Here is a 12,037-nt window from a genome sequence, read left to right on the forward strand (position 1 = left end):
CTTGTGATACATGAGCTTATGTTTCAGGCCCTCATCTTACGACAATTAGGAGACATGCATAGACCATATGGTATGCTCCCATAAGATAGGGGATTAAGAGGGTTGCTGACTGATACAGCCTCCCTCCCCATCCAGTGCTTTGTCCCACTTGAAGGATAAGTGTCCTTTAAGAGGTCTAATCTTGGAAAACCGTATGGGCAACGGGAAGGAGTGGCTTCACATCTCCCCTGTGGGTTAACCTGCCTGGTCCTAAGCTCCATATCTTTGACTAGGAACACTTCAATTGCGGTGTGCTCAGGATCCATTACTGCAGGGGTTGATACGCTGCCCACATTTTTCACCAAATATTGTGCATTAGAGCCTGTTTTCTCTCTTCATAAGTGGGAAGCCACTCCAGCTCACTACAAGGTTGGCAGTCACCAACAGTTAGGGAATTAGGTCCAGTGCATGGTTTTCAATTGTCACAATACAGCAATCCTGTCTATATTGGATTTATTACTCATTTTAAAAAATGTAACAGGTGTCAGTCCCATAAGTAGCATCATTGTCAACACCCGGAAATGGAATTGTTGCTCAAAACAGGATATCTGAAAAATAAAACAACAGTTCCTTTAACCAGTGATACAGAGAGGAGTGAAAAGTTCAAATTGGAACATGAGAGTACAGCAAGTGAATCTAGATCAGCGCTGGAATGTTTGAGTGCCGACCCCTGTGTACCAGGCACAGTATGACTATCGATAATGAAAATCCACTGAAAGTCTGCAAACCAGACAGACATCGCACTCAGGTTAAAATACATTCGCCTTCACATGGACCAGTGAACAAGGCACACAAAACCAGTCTCTGTTTTTCCAATCACAGTGATCACAGACACAGCCAGAACCTCTTCCACATCATTTGAAGCCAAATTTCCATGATTTCACTCCCACTCCTGGCTGTCCTGCTCACCCAAGAGCTGTATCCTTACAACAGACTACTTGTCAGTCTGTCGCAGCTCCTGGCCCAACCCTGGTCCAGAGGGAACCCAACTGGTGAGGACAAAGGTCAGCATATTCCAGAGAGGGATAAGAAGAAGGGAAGCAGAGGAACCAGTGAAAGTGCTGGGTCTTTGAGGAAAGTGTCAGAACAAAGATGGGGACCTGGGGGATGCAATGAAGAATGGAATGGGACTCATGGGAATAAAGTGGTGTTGGGACCAGGTTTGAAGGAAAAGTCAGGGAGGCAGGGAGAAATTTACCAGAATTAGAAACTTAGACACCCTGGCTACGTCTAGACTGGCCCCTAATTCCGGAAAAGTCATGGAAAGCAGGTAAGTCAGAATAGGGAAATCCGTGGGGGATTTAAATATCCCCCGCGGGATTTAAATGAACATGTCTGCCGATTTTTTTCTGGCTTGGGAAAAAGCCGGAAAAAAGCGTCTAGACTGGCGCGATCCTCCGGAATAAAGCCCTTTTCCGGAGGATCTCTTATTCCTTTCAAGTAGGAATAAGAGATCCTCCAGAAAAGGGCTTCATTCCGGAGGATCGCGCCAGTCTAGACGCTTTTTTCTGGCTTTTCCCCAAGCCGGAAAAAAGCGGCGGACATGTTTATTTAAATCCCACGGGGGATATTTAAATCCCCCGTGGTTTTCCCTATTCTGACTTACCTGCTTTGCATGACTTTTCCGGAGTTAGGGGCCAGTCTAGACATAGCCCCTAAGTGTTAACGATTTCCACCCAAACCAATTCACCAGTTTTCTCATTAATAGAGCACAGTAAAATCAGGACAGGATTTAGTGACTCTCTGACTGACCCACTCAGTGAACAGGGCCGAGCACCATCTCTCCAGCCAGCTTTGCACAAACCATGGTCTGTGAGCCAGAGCACTGGAGAAAAACTTAGGTGCCTTTGTGAGAAAAGAAATGTAGCATCCGGTCCCAGATCTGTTTAGTCCTCACACCATAGATGATGGGGTTTAGCATGGGGGGCATCACATAGTACATGTGGTTAATAAGAACTTGGACAGGGGGAGGCTTCTTCTTGTCAAATCGTCCTGAGAGGGAGAAGAAGAGCCCTGGGATATAAAACACTAAAATGGAACAGAGATGAGAGCTGCAGGTCCCAAAAGTCTTGAGCCGGGCGTCCTTTGTGGGGAGGCTGAAGATGGCCCTGAGGATCTGAATATAGGACACAACAATAAAAATCACATCCAGTCCATTAATACAAGATAGCACAAACAGACCATAGTGACTACTGGCTGTGGTGTCATCACAAGCCAGCCCAACCACTGGCATATGCGCGCAGAATGGCTGAGGGACCATGTTAGTTCTGCAGTATGACCACTGCCTCGCCAGGAGGACACAGGGCAATATAATCAAGCCACCACGCAGCACCACGGCAATTTTGGTCACCATGGCACTTGTCAAGATGGTGGAATGTCTCAGGGGATGGCAGATGGCAATGTAGCGATCCAACGCCATGGCCACGAAGATCCCAGACTCTATTGCTATGAAGACATGAATGAAAAACATCTGGGTGAGGCAGGCACTGAAAATCGATCTCCCTGGAATTGAACCAGAAGATGCTCAGCATTTTGGGGAGGATGGATGTGGATAGACCGAAGTCAGTCTTGGCCAACGTGCAGAGGAAATAGTACATGGGCCCATGGAGGCTCAATTCCACCTTCACAATGCACAGGATGGTGATGTTCCCCAAGAGGGTTATAATGTACATGATGCAGAAGGGAATGGAGATCCAGACATGGGCCGTCTCCAGGCCACAAATTCCCAGCAGGATGAAGGTGGAGGGGTTGATGACTTTGGTTGTGTTGGAATCTGACATGGGGTAGAGGAGAATGGGTTGAACTGTGAGGTAGAACAATGCCTCCAATATGTACTGTATGTTCTCCTGACTTCCAGTTGCTCTGCCTCTACGAAGATGATTGGAGGAGAAATCCTGAAAGGAGAGACAATGTTCATATCAGACAACACAGGCACGATGGGTAGCTGATGTTATCATTGAAAAGGATTGGTCTCTTGACACACTGAAATGTGACATTTTCATTGTGGCTTTTTGAATGTGAATTCCATATTTAATAGAGCTCCATGCTCAATAATGTTTCATGACCTTGGAAACTTTAATAGGTGTTAGAGAAGAAACAGCGACCCAGGAACGGCTGGGGTAAAAGGAACTGCTTTATTGTCTACGCATGTTTACCTCGGACATTCAACACAATATCTGAGTGGCAACAACCTATAGCAAATTACACCCTTTTATCTCTTTAGTATGTTAATTCAGACGTCTATCACTACTTTTCCTAAAACCTTATTTAGTAATATTAACTCCAACTAAATGAATATTAATAAGCAAATAACAAATGCCCCTAATTACTATTTACAGAATTTCGTATTGAATCAACCCTTTCTAAATCAGCAGATTACACAGATTACAAGAAACTTGATCCTGATGATATTTTATACAGCGACTATGAGAATAAGCGAAAGGATGTAAAACAACCTTAGCAGTTGAACATTAAAATTATTAACACCAGAGTTACACACTGACCAATCAATCAGACACCTCATTTTGAAGCAGAAGTCAGTAATCCGGAAGCAGATGAAAAACTTATATACATGAAATAAATAGTGGCCAAGGAAAGGAAGTTTTCTATTTAACATACATTTTTTTAAAAAGAGAAATTAAAAAAAAATTGACAAGGCAGGAAAATAATGGAAAAGCTGATGTATGAATGGTTTAAAATAGTGTGGAATATAATTAATGCTGATCAACAGCATAGGGGATGGAAAACCATATTGTCATATAAGCCTGATTTCATCCTTGAGTCAAAGAACAAATTTGGCTGATCAAGGGAATTAGGCACCTACAACAGACTTTAAATTTCTTTTATTTCATTCAGTGAGAAACACATTCAGGCTGTGTCTACACTACATGCCTCTGTCGGCAGAGGCATGTAGATTAGGGTTGTAGGCAAAGGTAAATGAAGCCTCGATTTAAATGATCGCAGCTTCATTTACATTTACATGGCTGCCGCGCTGAGCCGACAAACAGCTGATCAGCTGTTTGTCGGCTCGCCGCTAGTCTGGACGTTCCCCCTGTCGACATCAAAGCCCTTTGTCGGCAGCCCCGTTATTCATCGTGGAATGAGGTTTACCAGGGCTGCCGACAAAGGGCTTTGATGTCGACAGGGGGAACGTCCAGACTAGCAGCAAGCCGAGAAACAGCTGATCAGCTGTTTGTCGGCTCAGCGCGGCAGCCATGTAAATGTAAATGAAGCCGCGATCATTTAAATCGCGGCTTCATTTACCTTTGCTGAATAAACAAATCTACATGCCTCTGCCGACAGAGGCATGTAGTGTAGACGTACCCTCAGATAAAACTATATAAACAATATATTATCAGTAAGGCACACGTTACATGGGCTAAAAATTGGCTAATTGACAGATCTGAAAATAATCGTTGTCCAAGGGCCATTGACAGAGGAGTTCTGCAGGATCATCTTGTGAAAACAATCAGATAGCTTTCTTTGATAGGATAACTAGTCTTGTGGCTAAGGGAGAAGCAGTGGACATGTTATACTGAGACTTTAGTAAGGTGTTTGATACAGTCTTGCATAATATTGTTATCAATAATCTAAACAAATTTAACTTAGATGGGACTACTGTAAAGTGGGTGCATAACTGGCTGGATAACCGTTCCCAGAGAGTAGTTATTAATGGTTCACAATCCTGCTGGCAGGACATAACAAGTGGTATTCCGCTGGGGTCTGTTTTGGGACCAGTTCTGTTCAATATCTTCATCTATGATTTAGCATAGAGCATACACTCATTAAGTTTGAAGATGATATGAAGTTGGGAGGGGTTGCAAGTGCTTTGGAAGTCAGGGTGGTAATTCAAAATGATCTGGAGAAACTGTAGAAATGGTCTAAGGTAAACAGGTGATTAAGGGGTTAACTATGTCTTCTGTACTAGCCAGGTATCGGGTGGCCAGCCAATGACAATGCAGGTAGGAATTTCAAACTGGAAGAGAGTTTTTTTTTCTCTTCTGGTTTTGAGATTTAGAGCGGTTTCTTCCAAGACTGAAGGAGATGGGAGGCCTGTCTGTCTCCAAGATCACACTTCTTACATGTGTAAGTAAGGCAAAGTCTGTCAGGATTTTGTTGTTTTCCAGGTTTAGGAATTTGGAACTAATGTCTGAGCTTGTTAAGTGTGTTTTTTTTCTCTTTTGTAATGAAAGCTGTTAGCCCAGGGAGTCCCCCTGAATACCCAGATCAATTGGTGGCTCTTTCCACCTAGTAACTCTACTAAGCTTGCAATTGTAGGGTTTTTTAAATCTAATAAAAGCTTGTTTTTATATTTTTTTCTGATTAACCGGTATGGAGAGGAGGTGACAGTGTAAGTGCATGAACACACAGCTGGCCCCCGAGGTCTTTGTTCAATTCCTCCTACAAGGAGACTTTTGCCTCAATGGAGTCTGAGGAATCCATGGTCCATAGCCTCGGAAGGTTGATTTTTTTGTACATCTGCTAACACCTTTCCTCCTGACAGATCCCCATGGCCACGGAAATGCACTAACCCCAGATCAGGATACAGAAGCTGGGGGGGGGATAAATTGAAAGGTTTCCCCCCCCCAGGTTTAAGGTTTGTGCAGTGCAAAAAAGACCACAGACTAACTCCCTATCCCAACACAGCCATGATGCACTAGGGGATCGAGGAGAAGAGGGAGGTACCTGTGAATCCTGAGGTGGAAGTGTCTTCCCCAGGAATCACTCTCAGTCAGCCACGTCCCACACCTCTCTCACCGCACCGTCTGCAGAAGCGTCTCATGTTAAGAGCTGACGCAGGGTTGCACGTCTATAAGGCAGATTGGGGCCGTCCCATTGGGCATCGCTCAGCGCTAGGCAAAGTGACAGCTGGATGTAAACAGGCTGGAGACTGGGGACACTCAGGACTGCATCTGTCTCCATTTCTGTGCCTCTGGGTTCATTAGTGTGGAGGCAAGAAAAGGGAATAAGGGAATTTGTGTGCAGCCATCTTGGTCTTGTTAGCAAGAGAGCAAGAGTCAGGCTAACTCTGTGGCCTGACAACGCGAGAGCTGTAATTAGACGCTGCCTTTGCCTCTTGCCTCCATATGGAGATAAGGGTAGAACGCTGACTCTGGTAGGGACCTTGAGATAAGGAGCATCTGGGTGGAACTAAAATGACTGTTAGCCATTGGTGTTTGTAATGGGAAGGAGACTAATTGTTATTGTCATTATATCTAATGGACAGTATATAAACTGCTTCATAATTGCTTGTATTTGAAGACCTGCCTCGGGGGGAGAGGCTTCCCCCCATCCAAACCAGTTTTTCCCTTGCTGAAGCTCGTAATAAAACTGCCTCTGGCTACTTGTTGTTTACAAACACAGAGTGAGGACAATGTTTTTTTCCACAATTTGGTGCCGTGACTCAGATGGCAATGCCCAATTGAAGACAGGTTGGCGAGGTGAGTCTTGCCCACATGCTCAGGGTTTAGCTGATCGCCATATTTGGGGTCGGGAAGGAATTTTCCTCCAGGGTAGATTGGCAGAGGCCCTGGAGGTTTTTCGCCTTCCTCTGTAGCATTGGGCACAGATCACAGCTGAAGGACTCGCTGCATGTTGGGTCCTTCAAAGTATTTGAAGACTTCAATATCTTTGATATAGGTGAGAGGATTATTCTAAGAGGGGTGGTTGAGATTCTGTGGCCTGCACTGTGCAGGGGGTCAGACTAGATGATCATAATGGTCCCTTCTGACCTTAAAGTCTATGAGTCTATGAGTCTATGAGACAGCAACAGCCTTGGATTGAAAAGTGTGGTCCCTTGTCCTGTGACTATAGTCTCACTCCTGAAATTCTTGGGTTGCTTACAGATTTGTATTTCCAGTGACACAGACCTGAACCAGGAATTTCTGAAGCTGCAGGACATTCAGGACCATCAACCAGACCATTGACCTGGGGTTGGTGCACTGAGGTCGGTCATTGTGCACATCTTGAAGAGCAGCCAGGAAGCAAAGTTGACCCCGTGCTCAGGGATGCTCTCCTAGGGCAGCCAAACTCTTGCAAATGGCTTTATCAGCTCCAATGCAATGCTGCAGGCATTGGTCTTCCACAGTGGGCCAACTTTGGGGGAGGGGCTAGGATAGTACGTCAGGATGAGTATACAGTAAAACCCAGTATTGCTTCTTGGGAGGAGGTCCCACCAGATCCAGTATAACCCTCTCAATGGGGATTCCCACTACAGACAAGGAGACCTCAGGAGCTTCTGATACTCCCAGGAACTACCATCATCTCTCACCTCACAATGGACTCCCAGCCAGAAGAAGTGAGATGTCAGGGCCCCTGTGAAATTCTGAGGGTTTCTGTCACATCTCTGTGAACCTGTTCATAAACCCAAGGGACGGTGGGTTTGTCCTCCTGACCGAGATAAAAATTGGACACTTGTATATGGAGAAGAGTAACAAAGAGTTGAGTGACTCTTGACCCTGTCAGAGCCACCAGAATGTCTGTGCCAGGTGGGCTCAGGCTGCCAATGGGTGTAAGTGGCCTCAGTGTCCTGACTTGTACTGCAGAGCATCATTCGGCCCTGGGACTAGGCTTCATCACCTGGTTGGGAGCATCAAACCAGGTTTGGAGGCAGAGACTTGGACTCCTGGCCTTAGAGGGTCTCTTCAGTCAAAAAACTCTTCATGAAGGAGATAGTCACTAAGCAGGATTGGTTGTTGGTGGCATACCCAAGCTCTCTCCCAGGATGGGGGTAGATGGATAAACTGCTCTGAAGAGATTTCTTCAGCATCCTTGCAGTCATGGTATGGCTCGAGTTGTGGCTGTTGCCAGAAGAGGACTTTGACATCCTGGGCTGCAACATGAACCCATTCCCCATATAGGAAGCTTTTAGCCCTAAATTGCTGGCAGAAGTTTTCCAGCCTGGTGTCTACAGTATCTAAAATGATTGTGTTTTGGCCCCTGTAATCTCATGCCTTAGTGATTGGTGTAGTAATCAGGATTTGCTGGTGTGGTGTCCCGACAAGTCTCCTACTCCTTCAGTGATGTTAACCACTTGTCTGTGTTCATGTGTGTTCTTCTCTTCATGTCAAATAGCCAACAGAGCAGACTTGAAGATAGCCCCCAAAGACCACAAAACCACACAAAGATTGAAGGTGCCCGGTCAAGCTTATTTGCAAACAAAGTACAATAACAATTGTCAGTGGATTCTACTGAACCACTCTGTATATTTACCCCATGACAATGGATTCAGCTCAGTCAGTGCCAGGAATGTGACACTGCCCCCTTGGCTTGACAAAGACAACTCTTTGGGATACTTTTTATACACAGGCACCAACAAATTCTATATCGCTCCTGAAGTATTGAGTTGGCATTCTCTCACATTACGTAGATCTACCCATTACCGTGTACATGGGGGTTCGATCACTATAATGCCATCCAGAACCTCTCTCTGTTTGTTCCTATTATGTGTGTGTGTTGGGGGGGGGGAGTGGTGGTACCAAGATGTTTCTTAATGAGGTGTTCTGTTACAACCCATCTGGAATGTTCTTACGGCCTGTGCCTAGTGCCTCTTAGGCCTGAGTGTTTCTATACTACCAGCCACGTTCTTGCTAACTTCTGTGAGCAAGGGCCTGCCTCTTGCTCACAGTTTCACTTTGCTTTATATTAACAAAGTCTGATCCTTACTCTTGAGGCCCCAGATATCATAACATCCCTGTGGTACAAGGGCTTATGTTACAGGCCCTCATGTTACTACAATTGGGAGCCATGCATAGACTGTATGCTCCCATAAGGTACAGGATCAAGAGGATGGCTGACTGATACAACCCCCCTCACCATTCACTGTTGTCTCCCACTTGAAGGATAAAAAAAAGGCTTTAGTGTCATCAAGAAGTCTTATCTTGAAAAATTGTATGGGCAACGGGGAAGAAGAGTGTCACATCTCTCCTGGGGGTTGTTCTGCTTGGTCCAAAGCTCCATATCTTCAACTAGGTGCACATGACCCATTATCATAAGGGTTGTTATGCTGTCCACATTCTTCACCAAGGGCATATCTAAACTACATTCCTCTTTCAAAAGAGGGATGTAAATGAGGCCGAACAAAAATGCAAACGAAGGGCAGATTTACAAATCTCATGCTTCATTTGCCTGATTATGTGAGAGCACTTTTTCGAAAAAGGGTTTTTAAAAAAAAAACAACCCACAGTCTAAACGAGGTTCTTTCAAAAAAAACCTACCTTTTTTCGAAAGAAGCTTTACTCCTGAAAAAACTAGGTGTACGGGTTTTCTCGAAGAAGCACTTGCATGCGATCATGCAAATAAAGTGTGAGATATGTAAATCCACACTTCATTTGAATTTTCGATTGTCATCATTTACATTCCTCTTTCGAAAGAGGAATGTAGTTTAGATATATTGTGGATTAGAGGCTGTCTTTGCCCTCTGCATAAGTGGGAGGCCACTCCAGCTCACTACACAGCTTGGAGTCACCTACATTTAGGGAATTAGGCCCAGTGCAAGGTTTTCAATTCTCACAATACAACAAACTTTCCATTTCGGATTTATTACTCTTTATTGTCAGGATGAAAGTATGGACTGAAACAGAATCTAGTACTGTTTTCAAAAATGTAACAGGTTGCAGTCCAGTAAGTAGCATCATTGTCAACACCCAGAAACGGAATTGTAGCTTAAAACAGGATAGTTGAAAAATAAAACAACAGTTCCTCAAACCAGTGACACAAAGAGGAGTGAAAAGTTCAAATTCGAACATGAGATTGCAGCACGGGAACCTAGATCACCATTGGAATGTTTGAGTGCAGACCCCTGCGTACCAGGCACAGTGTGATTATCGATAATGAAAATCCACCGAAAGGTTGCAAACCACTCAGTCAGTTACATTCAGGTTAAACTACATTCGCCTTCACATGGATCAGTGGACAAGGTGTGCAAAGCCACAATCTCTGTTTTGCCAGTCGCTGTGATTGCAGACACCCCCATTCCTAGCTGTCCTACTGACCCCAGAAATGTATCCTTATGACAGACTCCTTGTCAGTCTGTAGCAGTTCCCATCCCAACCTTGGTTATGAGGAAGCCCAGATGGTGAGGACAGAGTTGAGCATGTTCAAGCGAGGGATAGAAGAAGGGAGGAAAGTGAAAGGGCTTTGAGAAAAGTGTCAGTACAGTGGTGGAGACATGGGAGATACGATGAAGAAGGGAATGTGCCCGATGGGATTAAAGTGGTGTAGGGGCCAAGTTTTGAGGGAATAGTCAGGGAGGCAGGGAGACAGTTACAAGAAATTAGAAACTTGGATACTCGAAGTGTTAGCAATTTCCACCCAGGCCAATTCACAAATTCTTTTCACTGACAAAGCACAGTAAGATCAGGAAAGAGTTTCACGACTCTCTGACTGACCCACTAAGGAAGAGGACCAAGCACAATCTCCCCAGCCAGCTCTGCAGAAACCATAGTCTGTGAGCCAGAGAACCGGGAGAAAAACTTAGGTGCCTTTGTGAACAAAGCAATGAAGCATCCGGCCCCTGATCTGTTTAGTCCTCACCCCATATATGATGGGGTTTAGCATGGGGGGCATCACGTAGTACATATTGATAATAAGAATTTGGACAGGGTGCGGCTTCTTCTTGTCAAATCGTCCCGAGAGGGAGAAGAAGAGCCCTGGGATGTAAAACACTAAAATGGAACAGAGGTGGGAGGTGCAGGTCCTAAAAGTTTTGAGCCGGGCGTCCTTTGTGGGCAGTCTGAAGATGGCCCTGAGGATCTGAATATAGGACACAAGAATAAAAATCACATCCAGACCGTTAATACAAGATAACACAAAGAGTCCGTAGTAACTACTGGCTCGGGTGTCACCACATGCCAGCCCCACTACATTCATGTGCGCGCAATATGGCTGGGGAACCATGTTAGTTCTGCAGTATGACCACTGCCTCGCCAGGAGGACACAGGGCAATGTAACCAAGCCACCATGCAGCACCCCGGCTACAACAAGTTTGGTCACTGTGGTGCTTGTCAAGATGGTGGAATGTCGCAGGGGATGGCAGATGGCCACATAGCGATCCACAGCCATGGCCACGAAAATCCCAGACTCTGTTGCTATGAAGAAATGAATGAAGAACATCTGGGTGAGGCAGGCACTGAAATGGATCTCTCTGGAGTTGAAGCAGAACATGCTCAGTGTTTTGGGCAGGATGGATGTGGACAGACCCAGGTCAGTCATGGCCAGCATGCAGAGGAAATAGTACATGGGCCCATGGAGGCTCAACTCCATCTTTATGATGCACAGGATGGTGAAGTTTCCCAAGAGGGTTATAATGCACATCATGCAGAAAGGGATTGCGATCCAGACATGGGCTGTCTCCAGGCCAGGAACGCCCAACAGGATGAAGGTGGAAAGTGGGGCTTCACATCTCCCCTGGCGGGTGGCATGCTTGTTTCAAAGTTCCAGAACTTCAACTAGACACACCTTTAGTATGGTGTGCACAGGATCATTTAGTGTAAGGGTTAGTAGGCTGTCCACATTCTTCACCAAGTATTGTGGATTAGAGGCTGTTCCTCCCCTCTGCATATGTGGGAGGCCACTTCACCTCACAGTATGGAAAGAAGTCAACTATAGTTATAGATTTAGGCCCAGGGCATGGTTTTAATTAGGGGTCAGTGTTTGAGGAACTAGTCAGGGGTCAAGGATACAGTTACAAGAAATTAGAAACTTGGGCACTCTAAGAGCTAGCGATTTCCACACAGCCCAATGCCCCAGTTATTCTCATTGACAGAGCACAGTAAGATCAGGACAGGATTGAGTGACTCTATGACTGAGCCACTTGGAGAAGAGGGCCAAGCACCATCTCCGCAGCCAGCACAAGCCATGGTCTGTGAGCCAGAGCACTTAGGTGTCTTTGTGAAGTTAGGAGCCTTTGTGAACAAAGCAATGAAGCATCCGACCCCAGATCTGTTTAGTCATCACACCATAGATGATGGGGTGCAACATGGGGGGCATGACGTAGTAC

The 12,037-nt window shown here is 45.4% G+C and overlaps 1 protein-coding gene across 1 annotated transcript; it reads right to left on the minus strand.

Moving 5' to 3' along the window:
- Nucleotides 1-1,876: 1,876 nt before the first annotated feature.
- On the minus strand, nt 1,877-11,352 carry LOC142818598 (olfactory receptor 52M1-like). Its single transcript, XM_075899401.1, has 4 exons — nt 10,998-11,352; nt 10,573-10,703; nt 2,597-2,933; nt 1,877-2,067 (listed from the first exon to the last, which is right to left on the minus strand). The coding sequence occupies exons 1-4, from the start codon at nt 11,350-11,352 to the stop codon at nt 1,877-1,879; spliced, it is 1,014 nt and encodes a 337-aa protein (XP_075755516.1).
- Between the last annotated feature and the right edge of the window lie 685 nt (nt 11,353-12,037).

This window comes from Pelodiscus sinensis, chromosome 1 (assembly GCF_049634645.1).
Source record: "Pelodiscus sinensis isolate JC-2024 chromosome 1, ASM4963464v1, whole genome shotgun sequence".
Classification (NCBI taxonomy): Eukaryota; Metazoa; Chordata; order Testudines; family Trionychidae; genus Pelodiscus; species Pelodiscus sinensis.

What these genes read in the sequence shown, in the direction of transcription:
- LOC142818598 (XM_075899401.1), bottom strand. Translation starts at nt 11,352, where the DNA reads ATGTGCATTATAACCCTCTTGGGAAACTTCACCATCCTGTGCATCATA. An exon ending in TGTAGCCGGGGTGCTGCATG is followed by an intron (nt 10,704 to 10,997) that starts GTGGCTTGGTTA and finishes GTTCCATTTTAG; the next exon opens with TGTTTTACATCCCAGGGCTC. An exon ending in TAAACCCCATCATATATGGG is followed by an intron (nt 2,934 to 10,572) that starts GTGAGGACTAAA and finishes CTCTCCTTTCAG; the next exon opens with GATTTCTCCTCCAATCATCT.